General features: G+C 37.2%; 2 protein-coding genes across 2 annotated transcripts; one reads left to right on the forward strand and one right to left on the reverse strand.

The window, feature by feature from the left end:
• Positions 1–7926: 7926 nt before the first annotated feature.
• On the reverse strand, positions 7927–16375 carry LOC117294443 (3'-5' exoribonuclease 1-like). Its single transcript, XM_033776845.1, has 7 exons — positions 16006–16375; positions 14754–14902; positions 13772–13988; positions 12418–12501; positions 11138–11247; positions 9834–9968; positions 7927–8221 (listed from the first exon to the last, which is right to left on the reverse strand). Exons 1-7 carry the CDS (start codon positions 16276–16278, stop codon positions 8080–8082), a joined length of 1110 nt encoding a protein of 369 aa, XP_033632736.1. The 5' UTR covers positions 16279–16375; the 3' UTR covers positions 7927–8079.
• Positions 16376–16454: 79 nt separating this feature from the next.
• On the forward strand, positions 16455–24615 carry LOC117294444 (syntaxin-18-like). The gene is made up of 11 exons (XM_033776846.1): positions 16455–16608; positions 17347–17414; positions 17860–17975; positions 18297–18374; positions 18837–18903; positions 20195–20280; positions 20868–20947; positions 21207–21265; positions 21863–21932; positions 22815–22895; positions 24021–24615. The coding sequence occupies exons 1-11, from the start codon at positions 16456–16458 to the stop codon at positions 24111–24113; spliced, it is 951 nt and encodes a 316-aa protein (XP_033632737.1). The 5' UTR covers position 16455; the 3' UTR covers positions 24114–24615.
• Positions 24616–26458: the final 1843 nt, after the last annotated feature.

A 26458-nucleotide genomic window follows, 5' to 3' on the forward strand; every position in this document is an offset into this window, starting at 1 on the left:
ATTGGCTCATCAGGTTTTTGCTTTGACCATTTCTGAAGTTCTGTTTAATGAAATACTGTACATGTATTCTGAGATTATAATATGTCTTGGTTTGTCTTGCCTGTTTTTGTTGTACATTTTAAAAGCAATAATTATTTGTTTAATCCAAAAACCCTTGCTCTATCGCTTTCAGCATTTCTATTCTTTCCATGTTCCGTCTGAATATCTGCAATTGTTCCTTAAATTCCAGAACTGTTTAATTTGTGCTTGCCTTAGATATTCAAAAATTGATATATTTGTGTATTGTATATATTTATTTGTTTGAAGCCTCCGAGTTCAACCAAAACATCAAAGTATTTTCCAAACCGTAATACATTCCAAAATGTGCCTGTTGAAAATTCAGTGTAAAAAGTGCCTTTAGTTTGTTAAAATTCTACATTGTTGTCAAGGTAAAGAGTAGTAGGCAGTGGACACTATTGGTATTCACTCAAAATAATTATTAGCATAAAAACATACTTGGTAACGAGTAATGGGGAGAGGTTGATAGTATAAAAACATTGTCAGAACCGGCTCTCTCTGAAGTAACGTAGTTTTTGAGAAAGAAGTAATTTTCCATGAATTTGATTTTGAGACCTCAGATTTAGAATTTGAGGTCTCAAAATCAAGCATCTGAAAGCACACAACTTTGTGTAACAAGCGTGTTTTTTCTTTAATTATTTTCTCGCAACTTTGCCAACCAATTGAGCTCAAATTTTCACAGGTTTGTTACTTCATGCTTTTGTTGAGATACATCAAGTGAGAAGACTGGTCTTTGACAATTACCAATAGTGTCCAGTGCCTTTAAACTACAGGTTAATTTTTCATCGATGGGAAGAGAATGTTAATTGGTTGTAACCAATTAACATCTATGGCTCTTTTCAAAACCACGGGGCCACGCGGTTGTTTTAACAGCGCGTTGCTTTGTGCAAGTGCTCTGGGATTCAGACCAGAGAACTGAACCTAAAGGGCCTATGACATCATTGCGATACCTGTTGATTAAACATAGGGTTTCAAACTGCCTCAAGCCACCGGGCTAGCTCAAGTGCTAGTGCAGAGCTATGTATGAAGAGAGTTGCGACATGGAGGGACCTGGGCCCAATTTCATGGCTCTGTTTATCGCCGAATTCTGCGCTTACGATCGCGATTCCCCGCTTACGTGCAAGCGCCGAAATTCTACGCTAGCCTTGTAAGCGTAGAATGCCTAGTAACAGGAAGTACGCACGCGCAGAAGCCCAAATTCGCCGCTAACCCGTGAAATACGCTTGCCGTAAGCACACAATTCCCTGCTTCCGTAAGCGCCGATTCTGTGCTTACGGTAAGCAGAGCCATGAAATTGGGCCCTGGTTTCTTTGGTCGCGTGGTTGCTGGACGCCATTTGCAGTCCAAATGCAGCACAACACAATGGGCAGACTAGTCTGGCACCGTGTTTTCGCCAATGCATTTTGGGGGGATTGAAATAGATTTTTATATAAAGTTATTCCAAATCTCCTTATATGAGTCTGGTCCAGTGGTGAAGACATCTGAACCCAATTTCATGGCTCTGCTTACCGTAAGCACAGAATCGGCGCTTACGGAAGCAGGGAATTCTGTGGTTACGGCAAGCGTATTTCATGGGTTAGCGGCAAATTTTGGCTTGTGCGCGTGCGTATTCCACGTTCCTAGGCATTCTGCGCTTACAAGGCTAGCGCAGAAATTCGGCGCTAGCATGTCAAGCAGGGAATCGTGATCGTCAGCACATAATTCGGCGGTAAGCAGAGCCATGAAATTGGACCCTGCTCTATAGCTATGCAAAGGGTCGAATCCCACCCAATTGGATTTTTTTCACAGAACTCGGGCAAAGTAGCGTGTAAACAAGGCCTAATAAAAACTGGTGAAAGAGCTAAACCCAAATAAAAGCCTTTGCATGGTGGAAGTATCACTAAGACCGTGGTTTTGTGTAGATTTGATTCTGAAAAGAACTGGTTGTTGACAACTCAACATTTCAGTATGCTCTGATCGTCTTCAGGAGAGAGACTGATTGAAATGCTGAGTTATCAACCACCGGTTCTGTTCAGAACCAACCTTACTCAAAGACTTACACATTTAGTTTGGTGAATGACATCAGATGAATTGGGTCAATATTTCACATTAACTTAATGTAAAAAAGTAAGGTAGACTGGGAGCCAGACCCTTGCTTCAGGTACAGCCTTTATTTATGACTGTGTGACAGAATATTTTATTAAATAAAAGTGTGTCGCTTAAAAATAAGTTTAAAGGCTGTGTTTTTTTTAATGGCTTGTGTTCTGTTTTGTTACTTTAAGTTGAAGGAATAATTGATTTATAATATACAATTGAAAACACAAGGGGTTAGTCCAGCATTTTGTTCAAATTTGGGTCAAAAATTAAAAATATCACAAGGGGTAAGTCCACCATTTTGTTCAAATTTCGGTAAAAATTAGAAAATATCACAAGGGGTAAGTCCAGCATTTTGTTCAAATTTTGGCAAAAAATTAAAAAAAAACACAAGGGGTAAGTCCAGCATTTTGTTCAAATTTTGGCAAAAAAATTAAAATATCACAAGGGGTAAGTCCAGCATTTTGTTCAAATTACGGTAAAAATAAGAAAATATCACAAGGGGTAAGTCCAGCATTTTGTTCAAACTTTGGCAAAAAATTAAAAATATCACAAGGGTAAGTCCAGCATTTTGTTCAAATTTCGGTAAATTTAAAAATATCACAAGGGGTAAGTCCAGCATTTTGTTCAAATTTGGTCAAAAATTAAAATATCACAAGGGGTAAATCCAGCATTTTGTTCAAATTGGGTCAAAAAATGAAAAAATCACGAGGGGTAAGTCCAGCATTTTGTTCAAATTTGGGTCAAAAATTAAAAATATCACAAGGGGCATTTTGTTCAAATTTTTGTAAAAAATTAAAAATATCACAAGGGGTAAGACCAGCATTTTGTTCAAATTTCGGCAAAAATTAAAAATATCACAAAGGGCAAGTCCAGCATTTTGTTCAAATTTGGTCAAAATTAAAAAAAATCACAAGGGGTTAGTCTAGCATTTTGTTCAAATTTGGGTCAAAAATTGAAAATATCACAAGAGGTAAGTTCAGCATTTTGTTCAAATTTTGGCAAAAAAATTTAAAATATAACAAGGGGTAAATCCAGCATTTTGTTCAAATTGGGTCAAAAAATGAAAAAATCCAAGGGGGAAGTCCAGCATTTTGTTCAAATTTTGGCAAAAAATATAAAAAATCACAAGGGGGTAAGTCCAGCATTTTGTTCAAATTTGGTCAAAAATTAAAAATATCACAAGGGGTAAATCCAGCATTTTGTTCAAATTGGGTCAAAAAATGAAAAAATCACGAGGGGTAAGTCCAGCATTTTGTTCAAATTTGGGTCAAAAATAAAAATATCACAAGGGGCATTTTGTTCAAATTTTTGTAAAAAATTAAAAATATCACAAGGGGTAAGACCAGCATTTTGTTCAAATTTCGGCAAAAATTAAAAATATCACAAAGGGCAAGTCCAGCATTTTGTTCAAATTTGGTCAAAATTAAAAAAAATCACAAGGGGTTAGTCCAGCATTTTGTTCAAATTTGGGTCAAAAATTGAAAATATCACAAGAGGTAAGTTCAGCATTTTGTTCAAATTTTGGCAAAAAAATTTAAAATATAACAAGGGGTAAATCCAGCATTTTGTTCAAATTGGGTCAAAAAATGAAAAAATCCAAGGGGGAAGTCCAGCATTTTGTTCAAATTTTGGCAAAAAATATAAAAAATCACAAGGGGGTAAGTCCAGCATTTTGTTCAAATTTGGTCAAAAATTAAAATATCACAAGGGGTAAATCCAGCATTTTGTTCAAATTGGGTCAAAAAATGAAAAAATCACGAGGGGTAAGTCCAGCATTTTGTTCAAATTTGGGTCAAAAATTAAAAATATCACAAGGGGCATTTTGTTCAAATTTTTGTAAAAAATTAAAAATATCACAAGGGGTAAGACCAGCATTTTGTTCAAATTTCGGCAAAAATTAAAAATATCACAAAGGGCAAGTCCAGCATTTTGTTCAAATTTGGTCAAAATTAAAAAAAATCACAAGGGGTTAGTCCAGCATTTTGTTCAAATTTGGGTCAAAAATTGAAAATATCACAAGAGGTAAGTTCAGCATTTTGTTCAAATTTTGGCAAAAAAATTTAAAATATAACAAGGGGTAAATCCAGCATTTTGTTCAAATTGGGTCAAAAAATGAAAAAATCCAAGGGGGAAGTCCAGCATTTTGTTCAAATTTGGGTCAAAAATTCAAAATATCACAAGGTGCATTTTGTTCAAATTTTGGCGAAAAATTCAAAATATCACAAGGGGTAAGTCCAGCATTTTGGTCAAATTTGGGTCAAAAGTTGAAAATATCACAAGGGGTAAGTCCAGCATTATTTTTTAAGTTCAGGCAAAAAATTAAAATATCACAAGGGGTAAGTCTAGCATTTTGTTCAAAATTGGGTTAAAAAATTTAAAAAATCACAAGTCAAGCATTTTGTTCAAATTTTTTTCCAAATTTTTTAAAATCACAAGGGTTGAAAAAAAAAAACACAATGAGCAAGTCAAACATTCTGATAAAGTTTGAATCACAATTGAGTTGGCCCCTAATCCGGCCATACCCTAACCATCAGCCCAACGCAGACTTCCAATCCCAACCATAAAACCAAACCCATCTCCCAAACCCCCCAATCTTACCCATCAACGAACATTTATCCTCAACCCACGTCCAATTCCTATAACCCCCCACCCAACCATGAAAGATCACAGATCTCATACATTGACTTCGACTATAATAACAAAATCACAAGATACTGCTCTCTTGCCCTCTACTAAATGTTTAATTTGATCCTTGATCACCGAGTAAAAAGCTCATCTGTAATATATAGCTTATCATGAGCCAATTCAAAGGAGAATCTAAACTATTGTTTCAGTAAAGTCTACTTAATTATTGGCAACTCTCTCAGATTGTTGAATTGACGTCTAGGACTGTCGGTCCCTTAAAAACTTAAATGACACCATAAAGACAACAAACATCTGTTAGTTCAGATTATTTTTGACATTTGACAAAACACAAATACATTCAGTCCAATATTTGAAACTATAAAAGGATATTTTCCAAAAAGCATCTGCAACAGGATTAAGACCTTGCATATAATTCAGAAAGGAGAATTGCACTACGCTGTTATTACCAATTGGGAAATTCTTTTCAAAAAAACTTATAACAAGGAGTTGCTAATTTTCAATTTGGCTTCTTTAAAGTGTTCAAGAAGTGGGGTAGGGTCTCAAAGGAGCCCTTCTACACACAGGCCTGATACTTCACGAAGGCAACGAAGGGCAAGTGCCTTGGTGCCCTTGAAATCCTCCAGTAGAAATTTACAATTGCCTTGGTGCCCTTGCCCTTTCAAAAACAAAGCATACAGGCCTGTACACAAGTTTCCACTTTAAGTAAACTAGCAAACCCACTGCCAGATGTCCCGTTAACATGCCGACTTTCTGAAAATAATTCTCATAAATATCTTTATCCGAACTATCATTTGCAATATTGATAACTTTAAAACATTTCTATCAACAAAAAAACACAAAACTGGTAGAAAAACCTGTTTATAAATACATATTAAATATTAGCTATTAGCTCTAATCATTAACTTCTGTTGACCATCTTGCACATAGACTACTTATCAAAGCACACACATTATCTTGCTACAGTACTGACAAATATTCAGAGTCCGATACCTAAAAGACATGATACAGTACATCAACTGAAATTGTCCAAAAATCCTTCAGAAAGCTCACTCATGCCACCTCGACTCATGTTTCAAACAACTTCAGATTTATATTTCTGATGAGATGCTTTTATTTGAAGGGAAAACAACCAAAAAGTTTGACCACTTTCAAGAATAAATCATGATCCAGCATTCTGGTGAAAAGTTCACAGATTAGTTGAAAGGATTGAAGTGGGATTATCCTCGATTTATAATATCCGGATTTCTATCTTGATTTTAAACTTTTAGTTTCCGCCACAAGTACTTCCAAGTATTCAACAAACTTTCACATTACCAATGTCGTATCGTCGTTTATATTTTTACAGTACGTACTGCAGAGACAACTGGCTACCTGCACTAGCTTGCTAATTCTGTTTCGCTATCGTAAATTTGATAGTTGAGTTGTGACTCCACCATTCTTTTCTAATATTTCTAAAAACTGCTTTAAAAAAGAATATCACCATTTCACCTTGGATGACATGTTTCCCGCCCAACTTTTCCAAACAGGATTACGATGAACATATTTTATAAGCGCACAGAACCATTTTGGAGCATCATTTCTTGGTTGGGAGACAGTTGACCGGCTAACGTCCAATACTTGTAGGTATCATGCTTGTAGCCACAGCCACTGAATCACACACAGCCTTAGACGACAGTGACACAAAAATACTGGAGAAAAATCACTCCATGATGATTCAATTTACTCCACGTCTGTAAGATTATTGATTTCGAGTTGAACAACTGACCAGAGCAGGATTTGAACCAACGGCCTCCTTGTTCAACCATAAATCATTTAAAATTGAACGAGTCAGTTTCTCTTGTGGTTATATAGCGGACATATCCGTCATTCAGTGACGCTCAAGGCGCTTTAACATATAGTATTTCCTGCAAGGTATGTAGGACTACGATTGAATTATGAGACCTACTCCTTTTACATAGCACTATGTAATAGTTGAAAGGTGCTGTGGCGCAATATTCAGCCAATCAAACCAGGAACACCGGGGCAAGTAAGATTTTTGAGTAGACAATCTTGAGTCAGTAGGTAGTTTGAGAGGCTCTTAATGCGAGTATGAGGGCTCAAATTAAATTAAAAATCATGACGCTACAACGTTTAAGACAGATGGGAGATGTTTTCCTCAAATTCTATGGGGAAGCAACCTCCACAGCAAACAATGCACTAAAAACAAGCAACAACTTTTTAACTAAAATTAATCAATTTCTTGGATAATAACCTCTATTTTTTAAATGTTTTTAAGAAACTTCATAGAAAAACAATGGAAGAATGAACCTGAAAAAATGAGTTGATTTGTTTTTTTGAAAACTTTTTTTTTTTTTACAACTGTTTCTTATATTAATCTAGAAGTTTTCCTTAAATGCTTCTGAACAGCCTGTGAGATTTGGTCAAGTGATGAAATGACCAAGGTTGCGTGGCGACATATTTGCCATTGACACTCATTCCTTGCTTAATGCTCATACTGGTTGAATGATGGGAGTTGTACCTCAAGTCTACGTTGTATATGACATTCCATCCAAAAGATGGGGTGTGTTTGACAGTAGACATGGTTTATAGTAGGTGTGGTCAATAGACAGCACGTTTGCTATGGCAGCTGTTCAGGAGTTCCTCCAAACCTGTCGTCCTTATGATGGTTGCGATATTCAATGGTAGTTTCTTGTATACAGGCCATACCTTTAATGGTTTCTTCGACAGCGGGTGTAGTTGATAGCGGGCGTGGTTTACAGAGGGTGTGGTTATTGTGATAGGCCGTTAATGAATTTCTCTTTACATCTGTCGTCCTCATGCTTGTCGCGGTATTCACATGTAGATTCTTGTATACAGGCCATACCTTTTAAGGTTTCTTTGACAGCAGGTGTGGTTGATAGCGGGCGTGGTTTACCTAGGGTGTGGTTATTGTGATGGGCTGTCGTTGACTTCCTCTTCACACCAGTCTTCAATCAGCCTGATTGCGATGTAAGAGACATTCAAACGTAGAATCCTCTACATAGGCCGGTTGGTGTAGGTGTCTTGCCTCGCCTTCAACCTCTAGGACCCCGGTTCGAATTCCAACGGGGTTCACTATGTGGATTGGGTTTTCAGTCCCTACTTGACCGTGTGGGTTTTTCTCTTGAATAATTCTCTGGGATTTTCCTCCAACATCTAAAACTGAAATTTCTTCATCATCTTCTCTACTCGTTTGGCTCTAATTAGAACATTGAGAATATATATCCAGATCCAGCTTCTAAGGTTTTTTTTTTAGCGGGTGTGGTCACTAGTAGGGTGTGGCTACTGGGATAGTCTATCATTGACTTCAAGCTCACACCCATCTTCCATAAGCCTGATGGCAATGTTAGCAATATTCATAGCGTCATCAATCCCCCGATGTGGCCGACCATCGAACCCCATCTCCAATGCTCCAAGCATATTCCTGTCAAGTTAAAAGACGGACATCTCAATAATTATTATCAACCATCAGAAGTAAAAGGTAATCAGTCACATGAACCATCTCTGCCCTCACAGGTATCCATTTTACCCCTGGGTGGAGAGAAACTTATGGTTAAGTGTCTTGCTCATGGACACAAGTGTCATGACCGGACAGAAACACCAGAAACACCAGAACTTGAGCTCGGTACTCTTATCCGCTCGGCCATGAAGCCCCAACTCACCCCAACTCATGACCAACTCATCAAAGATGTATTTAAAACAAATTACTGGAGTTTCTAATACAATCAATCAATCAATCAATCAATCAATCAATCAGAAGACATTTATAGAGTGCCAAAATCAAACACAAATTGTTCAAAGGCACAACACACAGGAAAGACAAGGACATTGCTTAACAGATTTGTTGAGGTATCTTTTCAATAATTATGAAATTGGGCCCTGATCAGTAAATTGAGTCCCTAATAATTGAGTTTTTAAACCATAATTGCTTCTCTGCAATGTGATAAAAACAGATGCTGTAATCACACACTACCCTGAGTTTCTGAGGCGTTCCACTCTTTAAGAAAACACCTCTTAAAATGTCATCAAAACAACTTTTATCCCATGCTCCCATAAAGTGAGTGAGCAGCAGATAACCAAAACATTGTGTTAACAACAAGTCCCCTCACTCCACTAAGGCTTAAGTAGTAGTAGTCCCAACTGATTTTCTACCTTCCGCCCGGGGCCCAATTTCATAGCACTGCTTAACGGTAAGCAAATTTGCGTGCTTACTGTAGCAGAAAAATTTGCTTAAGCATTAGCGTATTTCACAGGTCAGCAGAAAAAATGGGCGGCCATATTGCGTGTTTACCGTGGATTTGCATTGTGACGTCATTTATTTTCGTTTGGTAAGCACCGGAAGGTTAGCATGCCTTTTCGTGTACTTACGGTTAGCAGCGCTATGAAATAGAAATTGCACAGTAAGCACAAAATCGGCCGCTAAGCAGCGCTATGATATTGGGCCCAGGTAGTACATGTAGTAGAAAACGGGACAGTTCTTTACAGAATTGAGAAGTCTCCCGAATTTCAGAAAATCCACTCCGCAGTAGTAGAATATAAAGTGACAAGCATCTTTTAAAAGAACATAAACTACCTGGCAAGTAGACACACATGGTGTTACCGCAAACAAAATATTATACAAATATAACATGGTGCGAGGGTGACTAGTCGATATTACCTCCCCGAGGTATTGGAAGTTGACAAACTAGTTCCTGAGGCGAAGTGTGTATACAAAACAGTACCACGATCAATAGCGCCCGGGGATGACGTCGCGCAATGGTAGTGCTCATGACAAGTAGAATAGCTCCCGGGGAGCAATTACTTGTCATGCGCATTAACCACTTGCCTGAATACTCACGTGAGCGCTATAATTAGCAAAATTAACACCTGGCCCGGGGTAATGAATGGACCAATGAGAACTCGACTCTCGGTCATGAATATGTATGAGCTATAGTAAATATTGATACCTCACCATGCAATGCCTCAAATCCCACATAAGGTTGTTATTCTATAACTTTTGGAAATTAACTATTTTGATTTTGAATGGTGATATTTACCTGAGGCACATGCGTTTGGTCTTGTAGAAATTACTGAACGTCTTGCAAAGGTTGATCCACTGACGTGCATAGGATGGATATCGCACTTGGCTTAATTTGCACTGAACATTGAGGTACATGTTCATATCCCACGGCCTGAAATGAAAATCAGGGGAAAAACATTCAAAATTGCACAAACTAAAAACTGATTTCAAATCGTTGATGATGACGATTCACAGCATTTGCATGGCGCCATATATGGATTTCAAAAACATTCAAAGGCGCAAGCTCCTCCAATAAAGTAAGCATATAAATATCTGATGGAAAATGTGAGTCTTGAGAAAAGCTTTGAAGTGGTCAATTTCGGCAAAGAAATGAATGGAGGGATTTCCATGGGCAAGGAGCAATAGAGGAAAATGACCAGTCCCCATACTTGAGAGCCCTGGGCCCAATTTCATAAAGCCTGTAAGCACACAAATTTGCTTAGCATGAAACTTCTTCCTTGATAAAAACAGGAGATTACAAACCAAATTGCCACGTGATTTTTCGGGATAAGCAAAAAACAACAACTGAATACCAGTATCAAGCAGTATACAACAAATTGAAATTTCATGCTAAGCAAATTTGTGTGCTTACAGGCTTTATGAAATTGGGCCCAGATGAGCGAAGACCAGAGTGAAGATGATGCTGCTCAATAGGAGACTTTCCAACGCTAGGCGGCAGCAGACATACCGGGTAAATTTCCATTGTTTACGTAGTTCTGAACATGCGCATAACTCTGAGAACAATGGATTTACCCGGTAAGTCTGCTGCCCTCTATCGTCCCAGAAAGTCTCCCATTAATCATGACACATAACCCCTGGCCAGAACATGCTATTTTTTTTGGCAAGTTTGCCCCCAAAATAAAGTTAAAACCGTTCTTGGTATGTGGAAAGAACTCAAGGAAACAGCCTAGAATGTGGACGGAGGGGAACATGCACCAGGCAAGGAGTTTCGAAGAGATGCAGTATGTGGGATAAAGCTGTTGGAATGGCTCACTGTTCTACATATTAGCAAATCAAAAGCGTATGGGTGAGAAGAAGCAGAAAGTCTGGTTTCAGGCTCAAAACCTCTGATAGGTGGAACTAGGTCGGACACACTGGTGGCACATTTACCACGAACAAATCTGTAGAAATGACAGAGGCTGGCTACAGACCTACAGAGGGAAAGAGGTTGTAGCGTTCATCCCAACACTTCACCTGCAAGATTAACAATACGCTTCTGCACCCTATCTAATAAAGATTAAGTGCAAATTGACTCTGTGTTTTGTTCAGTGGAACACTTACCCGTCTGTTACTATGATGAAACTGTGCTCTTTACCCAACGCTTTAGTCTTCATCCATTCATGGACTCGGCTTAAGACTACCGGGAAGAGGTCAGCTCGGTCCACTTGTTTCTGAGAAGGAAAAGCAAGTCATTTTGAGAAATTACATCCAATTCGTTTGAAATACATAAAAATAAAGATTGCCAAAGTAAAGTTCGGTGTACGGGTGGTAAAAAAAAAATTGAAAAATTAATATTCTTTATCCCCGATGCAAATTTAACATGTATTACAAAGTAAAGTTGTTTGACAACTATGCTGAATTTGTATTTATTTTGGTTTGACCTATATGCACACCCATGTTTGTTAGCACTGTATACTCAGTGCTTTCCCAAGCTATGTGAACAAAAATACATTGGCATGTTACTCAGGTGAGATTCCAACCCACAACTTTTGCAATTCTATGCACAATTTCTTATCACTGACAGTGGTTTGAATCTAGGGCTAATTGGTCAAAAAGTTAGGTGCTTCAGAAAACAATAATTGCTTCCCTTCATCCAGGAGTGAGATGGGTACCTAAGAGAGTGGATTTTCTTTGTGTTTGGTTAAGACTGCGAGACTGCATATGAGTGGTAACTTGGTTTCGTACTGCACTACTGCCATGCGTACTGAAAATTTATTCGTTTTTAGTCAAGAAAGTCTTAAAGGCAGTGGACACTATTGGTTATTACTTCAAATAACTATTAGCACAAAACCTTTCTTGGTAACAAGTAATGGGGAGATAGTTGATAGTATAAAACATTGTGAGAAAAGGCTCCCTCTGAAGTAATGTAGTTTTCGAGAAAAAAGTAATTTTCCACAAATTTGATTTCGAGACCTTATAATTTGAGGTCTCGAAATCAAGCATCTGAAAGCACACAACTTTGTGTGACAATGGTGTTTTTTTCTTTCATTATTATCTCGCAACTTCTGCGACCGCTTGAGCTCAAATTTTCACAGGTTTGTTACTTTATGCATATGTTGAGATACACCAACTGTGAAGGCTAGTCTTTGACAACCAATAGTGTCCAGTGTCTTTAAAGATAAAAAACAATGAATATTATGTTATAGTCATTCTGAGCTTGATTTCAAAAAGCACTTGAATGAGTTGCCATTACTGCCATAGTGAGTTGTATCTCGACATTGAAATTTGCTTAGCAATTAAGTCACATCTTAAGATCAATCTTAGCTCGTTATGTAAATCGAACCCTGGTGCTTTATCAATCTGAAAAATTACAAATACAAAAAAAATGTAGTGTGGAATACCTGAGTAATACTTGTAAGGTCTTTACAGAACGTAGAAAGCCTTGGGTTTAATTCTGGCCTGATGAAGGAATCAAACTTATCCTCCTGTGAGAATAAAAAGGAAACTAATATCAATAATAGAAAGATATAATAACAAATACAGGACAAGCACCTGTTACTTTATGAGTTTCAGTTTGATGACAAACCTAATTTTGTCCGATATAGTTGGACTTAAAAAAATACAAATACGACACGGCAATTCAAAATAACCCAATGGAATAATAAAAGAAAATGTGATCTTTTGTTTGCATGCTGTGATAAAATGAAATAATATAATAATAATACCAAAGTCTTAAACAGTGCACTTGTACCAACAAGATACTCATGGCACTTGAACAAAAAGATGCATTTTAAAACAGATTTTTTAACAACTCTGTTCCAGCTAAGATTCCCTGTACAAGGATTCTCACCAAACCTGAAACCAAATACTCCTCCTCTTCCAATTTTTTTTATGTAGCTCTTCCAAATCTTTGGAACAATCTTCCTTATCAAAAACGTCATGCCATTTGTTCACTTACTGAATTCTAAACATTGCTTAAAACTCACCTTTTCCAGATTCATTTTGTTTAGGCAATCTATTTCATTCTCATTCTTTTATTGTTTGTTGTTGTATCACAATGCTTGTTACTTATTAATTAAAATTTGTTGTCAAGCATTGTGATACCTTTCTTGTGAAACAACGCTTTATAAGTGCTTGGATTTTCATTTTTATTATTATTATCAAATGATAATATAATGAATAGGGTAGATGGCCTTAGCTTTCGATCCAATCCGGACCTTCTTCAGAGGCATAAAACAAGTACAAACAAATACATATCCATTTAAAGAAAAAGAGAGGGGGAAAGGGATTAAGGAAAGGATCCAGAAAGAAGCGGGAAAATAACAGCCAATCAAAGTTCCTATTTCAGAAACAATATTGGTGGCTATGAACCAATAGCAGTGAAGTGGCGAGGACAAAGGATGTTTAGAATGAAAGGAAGGGTTACTGGACCATAAAAGTGGTAAATGTATTGTTCGACAATAATGCAGAGAGACATGAAAGGGTAGGATTAGAGAGCAAGTTGCATCATGATGCAACTAACAATGGTCAATTAATAAGAATAGCAAGATCAAAGGTATGATGATTTTAAAAATAGGTATGAGAGACCTGTGGAAAAAAAAGGGGGGGGGTTACTTACATCAGATAGTTACAGTGATGAATTTATAAAAACAACTTTAAACTAGGTTAATTTATACTTTATGTACAGAATATATACAACATATAATTATTATTATCAGATATAAAATCTAAAATATCTGATTGATACCAACTCACAATTTTCATGGTTTTTGTGTTGACCAGTACGATTGGAAACTCTATTATCTCCTGGATGTAATCTATTGGAGTTGGTTCTTCACACGTCGCTTCAAAGTCGATCACACATAGATAGTCGTAGTTTCGCTGAGTGCAAGGCGTCTCCAAACCATCCTGACCCATTAGATGGTTCTTATAATGAGTCTTTAATCTTGTGCGCAGGATTTCACCGATACCACTGCAGTTTGGAGAAGAAATACATAGGTGAATACAAACACTTGCCACCGAGCTTATCAGAGTCTTGAATCGAGCGATGAGTGACCTTTGGGTGATCGAGTGACTTTTGACATTAGTGATGAGTGACCTTGAGTTGAGGATTTTAAAGGATTCAGGTGGGTATGTAGCCAAAGACACCAGCATGGTTCTCTCCAGGTGTTTTTTTTTTCCTTCAATTTTTTGGTTGTTGGCCGAAGCCTGCTGAATTGAAACAAGATCTTTGGACATTTTTCTGTTTGGTTTTAAAAAGCCTTCCTGTGCAATATAGAGCATTCTATAAGGTTTTCTGTTATTTTTTGTGAAATTAGTTAAAAACAGAAATTTGTTGTAAACATGTTTTGTTTTGCTTTTTCTTGTGAGGCGCTGTGTTAATTGTAGAGCGCCATAGAAATGTTTATTATTGTTATTAATTTATTATTATTTATTTTGGCAATTCACATTATTATTAAATGCTTTAAAACAGGACGTCTTCTCCTACTTTATACCACTCTTCAATAGAGGTCGCTGAGACATTAAACATAATAGTTAAGCCCGGTTCATACTTCCTGCGAATGCGAATGGATGCGAATGTTGACATCACAAATTCGCAACGAATAATTCACAGCAGTTCAACTTTGTTCAACTCACTTGCGAATAACGGTTCGAAAGGAGGGTTGTGACGTCAAATTCGCTTCGCACTCGCAGGAAGTATGAACGGGCTTTTTGTCACAGCAGGTCTTATTATTACCTTGTATTGAGGCTTAGCTCGGCCAACTTGGCCTTCATCTGTTCTTTGCTCATTCTGTTGATTTCACCGTTCTGTCTGGAGATGGCTCGGTAGATTGGGTTCCTCAGATCCTTCACATACTTTGTGTCTGGATAAGTCAGGGAATTATTCTGTAGGGAGATAAATAATATTAGATTATAATTTCGGAGGTTGTTGGTTCAAATCCTGCTCTATGAATTTTATTATTCAATATAATTTTATGGCGATACCCCACCCCCCCCCCAAAAAAAAAAAAAATATATATATAAAAAAATAAGAAATTAAAAAATAAGAATTAACAAAATTGTTACTCCATTGTGGGCTTGTAAAGTCAGGAATTCTTTGAGAATTTTTGAGATGGGGGGGGGGGTTCTTCTGTAATAAATAGTGCGTTAAAGTAAGGAACATTGCCTGGGGGGCATATTATTATTTGTGTGGGATTCGAACTCACAACCTTTGCAATTCGAGCAAAAGTAATTCTCTAGTCTTACCAATAAGTGTAGACTACCGAGATTGGCCAGTAACTAGGGGTAAGTATAAACCTCTAGCCAGTTAATCTAAGTAGTCTAGTGCAAGATACTGCTTAGGGCTTTTTTAGGCCACCTTGTTGAGCTGTAAATGGCTCCGCTTTTAACATCGGTCTCATCACTGCTTATATTATCAGTGGTAACTTTCTGTATGGCGGCACCACCACTTTTTGACTAATTTTTACAAATAGGGATATCTCATTGAGGTAAATTAGATACTACATTATTTCATATCGAATGAAAAAGCATAATACGGAAACTTTTCCGATACTGCTCTAGAATTGCAAAGATTTGGATTGTGGGTTTGAATCCCACCACCCGTGTAATAATAAGCCAGTGATTTTTTTCACACAGGAGTCACGGGAAAGTACTTATCCTCGATATGCAACCAAATTCCATCCAGTTTGTTTTAACTTTTACTTAGTAAACCATCGAGCTATAACATAATTTAAGGAAAAGTTTCCGTATGGCAGTGGCACCACCAGTTTTTCATTCGATATGAAATAATATAGTATCTAATTTACCTCAATGAGATATCCCTTTTTGTAAAAACGAGTGAAAAAGTGGTGGCGCCATATGGAAAGTTATCCTAATTTAATAAATTAAAGCCTTGGTAAAACAAATAAAAAAATTAATAATTAACTATTGTAAAATATTAAATAACTTCAGAAACAAATTAACCAAGTATTTCCTCTTCGAAAACCTACTCTCATGTCTGGTGCACTGACGTATCCCTTCCCTTGACCTTGTATTTCAGTAGGAAGTTCTGGTTTTCTTTGCCAATCTGCCATCGCCATACTGCCGAATGTTCCTAGCGATTGTCCACCACCAAAAATTGCTTGCAAATATTGGGAACCCAACAACGTTGAGTTATCCCCTGAAGAATGTTTCCGCATGAACAAAAGCTTATACACGACGAAAATCACTGCAAATCCCACGAAAAGACTTCCACACAGAATACATAAGTTGTTGTTGAACATTGTCCGTTAAAAATTTCTAAAGACATTGACAACATTTCGAGTAATGTTGAAAAAGGAAAACCATTCACACTTCTTTCACTTTCGGAATGTTCGCCATGTTTCTTTTTTCAAGCTCATTTATTGAAAGCGCGCTAGAGGGCGCTGTTCATTTGTTTTCTTCTTCCAGAGACAGACAAGATGGCAGCCGACATAACGTCACTTTTTAAAGCTTCTGTAAAAACAGTTCGAACTCGGAAGAAGGGCCTTGGTGGAACTAAAGAGACGGGGAATAACTCAATATTGGGTCATGCGAAGAACAGAACAGAGTTTGCTATCAAGGCCAGGGAAGTGGTAAGTTGATGTGGTGGCCCAAAACAACGCCTTTTCTCTCCATCTCATGACCAGCCAATCTTTACCACGCAGGGTCGGCCACGTTGGCAATCTCATCATTGATAATATCTGGCAATATTGGCATTTTAAATTACTAATTTTGTTACTTGCATGCATTGCAGGAAACGTTGGGTTGATTTTCCTTTGCTTTAAAGGGAAAAGATGTTCACTTCATTGCGAAAACATTTGATTGAATCTTTAGTTTAGTTCAGTTGATTCATTGAATGAGATTATAAATTATTCCCATTTCCCAAACTGTATTGATTGAAATATGATTTCATTTAGAAATTTAAATTGTATTATTTTTGTTCGAGAAAATGTAATGTTATCCAAGTAGCAAGAGGGCACTCGAGCTGTGTAGTTCGCTCTGAAAAGGGCTCTGATTTTTGAGTAGTTTTTCACCCTTTTTGCATTTTCCTGTCCAATTTTCATTTAATGCATCCAGTTTAATTAGTTTTTTGTCCTCTTGTGGGAGAGGTTTTTGAGCTAATATTTGCAATGGTGAGCTCGAAGTCAAAATCTTCAAATAATTCTGCTAACAATCGTGGCCTCTACACAACCTCTAAACAACTTCTTATTTAGTTTCTCTAAATCTCCTTTAAAGTATCTCAAAGTCACACTCCACATTTTAACAAGAAATATTTTGTTAAAAAACTTTCTTCTTACGCCTACCTCTTTTTTGTATTTTTCCCTCCCCAGGCTACCACGATAAGCAAATTGAAAGATTTCTTGTTGGAGCATCGCAAGGATTACATCAATGAAGCCAGGTAGATGTATGAATGTAGCTCTACCCTCCTGTCACCCTAGTATCCCTTGTTTATCTATAGTCCCAATTACAAGCCTACGTTCTTTCATCCATAGGTTCCAACACACCTACAGTCCGACCTCCCAAATGTATTTTCCTATTCCTAACCCTAACTAACCCTAACCCTAATGGTCCAGTGGTTAGACTGCAGGACTCGCAATCACTAGAATCCCCCCAGCTAACCGAGATTTCACCATGACTAAGAATAAATATTGTCATCTAGTTACTGAATCACAATTTCTTGATCTTTGCAATTCATAATCATTTGACGTTTAACCAATGTTTGTATGAGAGAGATTGGCTGTTGCCAGCTTGGCGTTTATATCCCCTTGTGGGAGTTTGACAAGTTCCCTTGACGGGAATATCATCTTTGAAGAAGAAAAAATGAATTTATTTTTTATCTTCAGTCACTTGATATCCGATGTGGGTGGAATGTCCGATGCAGAGAGGGATCAAATCGACACTGACGCTCAGGAATTTATGAGAACCTGTTCAGATACCATCAGAGTCTTCAAGAATGAAGGTACAATACATGTTCCTCCTCAGTCACCCCTTTAAGTATTGATAAATCCTCTCATTCTTAAAGACACTGGACACCTTTGGTGATTGTCAAAGACCAGTGTTCTCACTTGGTGTATCCCAACATTTAGGCCTATATGCATAAAATAACAACTCTGCAAAAGTTTAGACTCAATTGGTTATCGAAGTTGCAAGAGAATAATGAAAGAAAAAACACCCTTGTTGCACAAATGTGTGTGCTTTCAGATGCCTAATAAAATAAGTGAGACAAGGCTCTAATTTTTTAGACTTATTTTTAAAGATTTATTTGTCATTTTTTTTTCAGTTTTCAAGCAGACGATGGTTGCTCAAGTAAAGCTACACAGAGAAGCTGTTTTCGATCTGTTACAGGAATATCTTAAAGGTGACATTGACAGAATAGTTTAATGAACTGACTCTTGGGGTCTACTCACTGAGCAAGTTTATTAAGTCATTGTGCCAGTCCAAAATCTTTGTATCTCCTAGTCTAGCACTACATCATGCACAAGTTTGAAACGGTGAAAATGTTGTTTCTCGCATAAAATAGATGTACACATAAAACAGTACAATGTTTTTGCACAGAGCATTTCGTATGGATACAACTTTTTTGCCAAATTGAGGTACTACATTTTTGCAAAATTGAGATACAACATTTTTGCACTGACGCGGCACGGCGTAAAAACATGTGCAAAATGCATTCTTCATAGCTGGACTTCTGCAAAAAAAAACATGATAATGACTCAACTCATATGAACAAATAATAGATTTGATATACCGGTACTAGGCTTTTGTAAAAGAACCTGTTTTATATATTATTTGTTAATTTGATGTTTGTTTTTTCTTACAGCTGTGTGTAAGTTATACAGCGACCAGATAGCAGTCAGAGTCAAACGAGTTGTAGACAAGAAGAGAATGTGAGTGAAATAATAGTAATAATAATAACCCATTTTTATAAAGCGCTTTTCACACCCGGAGGGCGTCCCAAAGCGCTTCACATTATTACCCCTGGTCACTGGGCCTTAAATCACTCCTTAAACCATCTCAGCTCCCTGGTGGGGAGTATACAGCCTTGTGCAACATTAATATGCGCTACTCGGCTAAATCAATTACAAGAACCATCTCTGCCCTCACAGGTACCCATTTACCCTTGGGTGGAGAGAAGCAATTATAGTTAAGTGTCTTGCTCAGGGACACAAGTGTCACGACCGGGATTCAAACCCACACTCTGCTGAACAGAAACACCAGAGCTTGAGTTCGGTGTTCTTATCCACTCGGCCACGACACCCTATCAGAATGTGGGTTCAAATCCCTACCAGGCAAAATCCCTCCCTGGCTAAATACTAAAGACACTGGACACCTTTGGTAATTGTCAAACACCAGTCTTCTCACTTAGTGTATATCAACATATGCATAAAATAACAAACCTGTGAAAATTTGAGCTCAATTGGTCGTCGTAGTTGTGAGATAATAATCAAAGAAAAAACACCCTTGTCACACGGAGTTGTTGCTTTCAGATGCTTGATTTCGAGACATCAAAATTTAATTCTGAGGTCTCAAAATCAAATTCGTGGAAAATTACTTCCTTCTGGAAAACTACATTACTTCACAGGGAGCCGTTTCTCACAATGTTTTATACTACCAACAGCGCTCCATTACTAGTTACCAAGTAAGTTTTTATGCTAACAATTATTTTGAGTAATTACCAATAGTGTCCGCTGCCTTTAAATCACAGGAGTTGTAGCATATAGTCCCCCAGTCAACCTTGTTTGATTCTAGTTAGTTTGATTGTATGTGTATACATCTACTTTAATGTAGGATTTAATCGAATTATTCCAAAAACCAAAGATACTATTGGTAATTGTCAAAGACAAATATTCTCACTTGGTGTGTCTCAACATTATGCATAAAATGAAAATTCTGTAAAAACAAGAGAATAATGAAAGGATACACCTTGGTTGCAGAAATTTGTGAGTAAGATGCATAATAAAAGGCTTCAGGTCTGAATTCTTTTAATATGTGAATGAAAAATTACCTCTTTTTCAAAAACTACGTCACTTCAGAGGGAGTCGTTTCTCACAACGATTTATACAATCAACAGCTCTCAGTAAGTTTTTATGCTAACCGTATTTTTCGGTAATTACGCCAATGTTTTATTAATCCCAGGAATATAAGAATAATCAAAGAGTTCTTTTTTCTTTACTACAGATCGAGACTCCAGCCTAGCCAGACGCGTCTTGCCACGAGGCTACATCCTCCTCCCACAGCCACCAGCACTCCAGCAAAACAACAAGGTTTGTGCATTATATTCCTGTACAGGGATGGAATTTGGGAGAAAAGTCCACAAGACAGTAGCTCAACATGTTTACTGGACCAGAATATATTTAACAAGAACAGAATCAAAATTAGAAAAACCGTCTTGACCCCTGACCATTTTTTATCTGAACAATATTTGCACTTGATTTATCTCTATGTGACTTGAGGCATTGCATGGTGAGGTATCAATATTTATTTGATTTGCAGTAACCCCATGTGTGTCTCTACTTGCCAGGTAGATTTTGTGCTTTAGAGAACTGTCTGGCTTTATGGCGGAGTAGATTTTTAGAATACGAGAGACTTCTTAAGGTCTGAAAAAGAACTGTCCTGCTTTTTAACTACTACCTGGGCGGAAGGTAGAAATATTGGCCGGGAATACTACTTTAGCTTTTAGTGGATCATTATTAAGGTTCATCTCAATGGCTCCTTGTTTACTTATACTTCATGACTTTAAGTCAACATTCATAATTTGTTTCTTTTCAAGATAGTGAGTATAGTGAGGGAAAAGTTCAAAATATTTCCAGTCCTCTACTTTTTAAAAACTTGCTTTTCATTTAATTTTCAGATCCCTTGTCACATGACCTAGAATCGTCCAATCAGCAGATAGAAGAACAAGAGGAGTTTTCACCTGAAGAAATGCAAATGGTACTAAATTTCATTAGATTTTTTTTTTTTTTTTTTGTTTGTTTTGTTAAAATGTAGCCAAATATCCCCCCCTCCCCCACAAAAAAATTGTCACTGCAAGGAGAGCATTTGACCGGATAAACTAAACAGCGCCCTCTATTGTCATGGAGTCAAACTTTAGTGCTATTGCCTAGCTTGACAATTGACAATCCTCATTCCTCTGAATTGCAATCTATTTCATAAACGGCTGTAACTTTTAAATGTTTTAATTTTGTTTCAGTTTGAAGAGGAAAACAAGCGACTATTCAATGAAATGAACTGCTTGGTAGATGAAGTGAGGTAAGACGAAGTCTGATTGTTAGAGCTAAAAATCTACTTCTATCAAATCTTAGAATGACCCAACCCTTTATAAGAGTTCAATTCTGGTGTAATAATAATAGTGGAAATTTGTAAAGATACAAAAATTGGGTTGAACAAGGAAAAATTTACTTGGGCGGGATTTGAACCAACAACCTGCTAGCTAGCCCTATGTTGTCCGTCTCACTATTTTAGATATCTTTGTTCGTGGGTGCCAGTCAGAAGCTGCAGAAAGGGGTTCACTTTACATCTTTATATCGCTGGGTGTGAACCCTGGCTTTATGGCAGTTACAGGTTGAATGGCTTCCGACTGGCACCAACGAACATTGCAAAAATTATCTACATAGCCAAGTTTTTGTGTATGAAAATTCTATGGTGAGAAAATTAATTGTATCTCTTTTTGATGTACATTTTCTTTTATTGTTATCCGATTAATAGTAGTAGTGTCATGACCGGGACACAAACCCACACTCTGATCAGGAACACCAGAACCTGACCCCAGTGCTCTTATCTACTCAGCCATGACACCCAATTCTCCTTTAATCTTAACTAATCTGATTGAATCCCATTTGATCCCAGGCAGATAGAGGGCAAAGTGGTTGAAATCACCAAACTACAGGAGATATTTGCCGACAAAGTTCTCCAACAGGTAAAAAACAATCTTGTTTATCTTGTTTATTGGGTTTGTACCCCAACGGATCCAAGCTCTCGACAGAAAACTTCCTAATAACTTGATTAAGCTTTTCTTTTTGTTATCTTCGGATAGTGTTGGTTATCAGTCATCTATGAGCCCACCCACGTCACTTTTTCACCATCTATAAGTTCCTTTCACCATCTACAAATTCCTTTCACCATCTACAAATTCCTTTCACCATTTCCCTTTCACCATCTACAATGTTGGTTAAACATCTACAAATTCCTTTCCCTATCTACAAATTCATTTCACCATCTACAAGTCCCTTTCACCATCTACAAGTTTGTTTCACCATCTCCCTTTCACCATAAAAAATTCCTTTCACCATCTACAAATTCCTTTCACCATTTCCCTTTCACCATCTACAAGTTCCTTTCACCATCTACAAGTTCCTTTCACCATCTACAAGTTCCTTTCACCATCTACAATTCCCTTTCACCATCTACAAGTTCCTTTCACCATCTACAAGTTCCTTTCACCATCTACAAGTTCCTTTCACCATCTACAATTCCCTTTCACCATCTACAAGTTCCTTTCACCATCTACAAGTTCCTTTCACCATCTACAATTCCCTTTCACCATCTACAAGTTCCTTTCACCATCTACAAGTTCCTTTCACCATCTACAATTCCCTTTCACCATACAATTCCCTTTCACCATCTACAATTCCCTTTCACCATACAATTCCCTTTCACCATCTACAAATCCCTTTCACCATCTACAAGTTCCTTTCACCATCTACAATTCCCTTTCACCATCTACAATTCCCTTTCACCATCGACCAATCCCTTTCACAACCCATCTTCAAAGTTTGATTTGTTTGATTAATTCCTCCAGGAAGGTGAAATAGACATGATAGCGGACACCGTCGTCGCGACAACAGAGAATATCATCGAAGGAAATGAAGACATCCGAGCGGTAAGAAAGAAAACCATGAAAGGTTGCATCCAAGTCAATCTGCCTTGGCTAGGGATATGGTAGTGACTGCAGCGATACACTGTTTGTTTGTTTGTTTGTTTGTTTGTTTGTTTGTTTGTTTGTTTGTTGAGATGATCTTCCCATCAAGGGCACTAAGCAAAGGGGATATATAGCACGCAACAGCCAATCTCTCTCATACAAACATTAGTTTAATGCCTATGATTGTGAATTGCACAAACCAAGAAATTGTGATTAAGTAACTAGACAACAATACTTATTCTGACTCCGCGGCAGTACAGTTAATTACGATCCTATAAGCTAAATTAGTAGTCAAGTCTATTTCTATACCATCCGCTCTGGTAATAGTTAAAAAAAGCAGGACAGTTCTTTTCAGAACTGAGAAGTCTCCCGAACCTTCGATTATCTACTCCGTGCGGTAGAATAAAGCAAGACAGTTCTCTAAGAACAACTCTACCTGCGAGTAGATACACACATGGTGTTACCGCAAACCAAATACACATTGATACCTCACCATGTAATGCCTCAAATCCTAAATACTTATTCAAGTCATTGTGAAACCAGTGGTGAGCTATGGGATTCGAACCTACAACCTTGTGATTGCAAGTCCTGAAGAATAGGACTTTTCAGTGACCCAGCCATAGCCACTACTGAAGCCCTTAACTCAGACCTGGCTATACACCAATCCGGGCAGGCATAGTGCTGGGCACCGCGCGCCACTGCTGCCGTGTACCTGTGCTTAGTTTTGTGCACAAAGACATGGAAATTGCATAAAGTCGCTAGTTCAATGCGTACATCGGCAAGGTATTTTATCAGAATTTTAGTATTTACCTTCTTAATAATTTTAAATATTTTATCAAGAATGTAGTAAATTGCATATCATGCAGCCATGTCAGGGAAATCGCATAGATTGTCGAAGAAGACATTGAATTTCCATAAAAAGTGAAAAGGAAAACGATTTTCTTGTGTCCATGTGCACAAAACTAGGCACAGGTACACCGCAGCGCCTGGATTGGTGTACAGTTTTGTAACATTTAAAAACAAATTCTGAATCTCTTGAAGTATTTTTATCCCTAATTCTTGGGTAATTATTCTTTTTTCTTCCAGGCGATCAAGAATAACGCTGGCTTCCGAGTTTGGATCTTGTTTTTTCTCGTCATGTGTTCCTTCTCATTGCTCTTCTTGGATTGGTACAGCTAAGGAAAGAGCCAAAAGAAAACCAAGAAACACTAACTAACATTAATGAACTATTTTAGTACCCGCTTTCTTTGGCGACATTTATCATCATTCTGTGTAAAAAAAGTATATCAATTAGTCTTTCTCACCAAACAAAACCTTGCTTATTTTTGTTGCCTCAGTACATCCCAAAGTCAATAGTGTATCTTGAGTGATAATGCCCTCAATGGATCATATATATATGACAATTTTTGAGTACATGAAAATTATCGTACATATACGGCACTTTCGGAATACATAAAACAGATCAAACATGTACGACCTAGACATTGAATGAGTTAATCAGTGCAACCAATGTTAACTCATTGCTTCTGCCATTCAATTCAAAACAACACCACTTATATTTAGATATATATGATTGTAGACCAATCCAAATTGGCTTTTCATTTTAGTAAAGCGCCCTCTTAGGGTGATATATTGCCATGCCAAGCACATTGAGTTAATCATGAAAGCTTGAAAAAAACAGTTAACCTAACCAGGTTCTTCTTCCTTATTGCACAAGAGGCAAATGAAGTTATCCACTCCCACAGTTGCCCTGTCTTTTTATGAAAGTATTCCTTGTGTTATTATTTTGTTTTCCTCTGCAAGTAAACAAAGGAGGACAATTATAACTATTTAGCAGGCAGTATTTCATCCTTCTTTTTTTGCCCTCAGAAAAATCACTTTTTTTTGTGTTATAATTGTCTATTCATTAAAACCTACATCATGTAGGTCAACCCTTGTACTCTGTAATATGTGCCTACTTTTCCCCAAGGACCAAATATCACGCCAGATATAAAGACCCAAATAACTTGCTAGTAACTATTTCATCATCTCATAAATAAGATTTGAAAAGGGAGAAACTGTACTTTGTACTTAAATTGTGTACTTTCATTTATTCTGGTTGTGAAGTCAGAAAAGTGAATTAAATCACTGTACTAGCCAAGAACCCAATGGAGAGAAAACAAGGAATGAAGTTTTTGGTTTTGAAGGGAGGGTACATGTTTGGTAATTGTCAAAGACCAGTCTTCTCACTAGGTGTATCCCATCATAACCATAAAATAACAAGCCTGTGAAAATTTGGGCTCAATTGGTCATCGAAGTTGGGAGAAAATGATGAAAGAAAAAACACCCTTGTTTGACCAATTTGTGTGCTTTCAGATAGAAATAAAAGACTTCTAGCTAGAAGTCTTTTAATATTTTAGTGAGAAATAACCTCTTTCTCAAAAACTACGTAACTTCAGAGGGAGTCGTTTCTCACAATGTTTTATACTATCAACAGCTCTCCAATGCTCGTTACCAAGTCAGTTTTTAAGTTAATATATGTTTTGAGTAATTACCAAAAGGGAATGCAACTTTTTATTTCAGCTATCACATAATAAACCACAAGGGTGTATTACATGATCGTATACCGTATGGAGTATTAAATAAAAAGAATCTTCCAAGCAGAGTTATTGAAAAATTAGAACATTTTAATAATTTATTTCTGCATTGAATTTATTAATACAAAATACTGTTTGTTATCTATTATTTTACAAAATATAATTGATTGCATCATACAAAACTTGTAAAAATAACTGCTATGTTTAATAAAGCAAATATTATTCAATAATTATACCTGAAAGAAGTTTGGCTTTAAATGTAATATGTTTCAATTTTCAACTCCCTTTTACTTGTAAGAGATGTTAAATTTGCATCGGGGATAAAGAATATTAATTTTTGTTTGTATTCTCAGTACTTTCCCAGAGTCCTGTGAAAAAATATCACAGGCATATTACTTGGGTGGGATTCGAACCCATGACCCTTGCAATTCTAGAGCAGTGTCTTACTAACTAGACTACCGAGGTTGCCCGGTAGCTAGAGGCAGTTCGAATCCTATGTTTTGGCAGCGGCTACCGCAACGATATAATAGATGTTAAATTTGCATCGGGGATAAAGAATATTAATTTTGGTTTTTACCCATACACCGATGTGTGTTAGCACTGTATACTCAGTACTTTCCCGAGTCCTGTGAAAAAATATCACAGGCATGTTACTCGGGTGGGATTCGAACCCATGACCCTTACAATTCTAGAGCAGTGTCTTACTAACTAGACTACCGAGGTTGCCCGGCAGCTAGAGGCAGTTTAAAGCCTATGAAAGTACAGAGAATACAATGCTAAAACACATCTGGGTATGGGTAAAAAAAAAAAATTAAAAATTAATATTCTTCTATCCGGATGCAAATTTAACTTTCAAAGGAACAGAAATGGAAATCAAGTATGTACAAAATATATAGGTTTAGGACCTGGGCCCATTTTCATAGAGCTGCTTTAAGCAGACAATATTGC

Source organism: Asterias rubens, chromosome 9 (genome assembly GCF_902459465.1).
Source record: "Asterias rubens chromosome 9, eAstRub1.3, whole genome shotgun sequence".
Lineage (NCBI taxonomy): Eukaryota > Metazoa > Echinodermata > Asteroidea > Forcipulatida > Asteriidae > Asterias > Asterias rubens.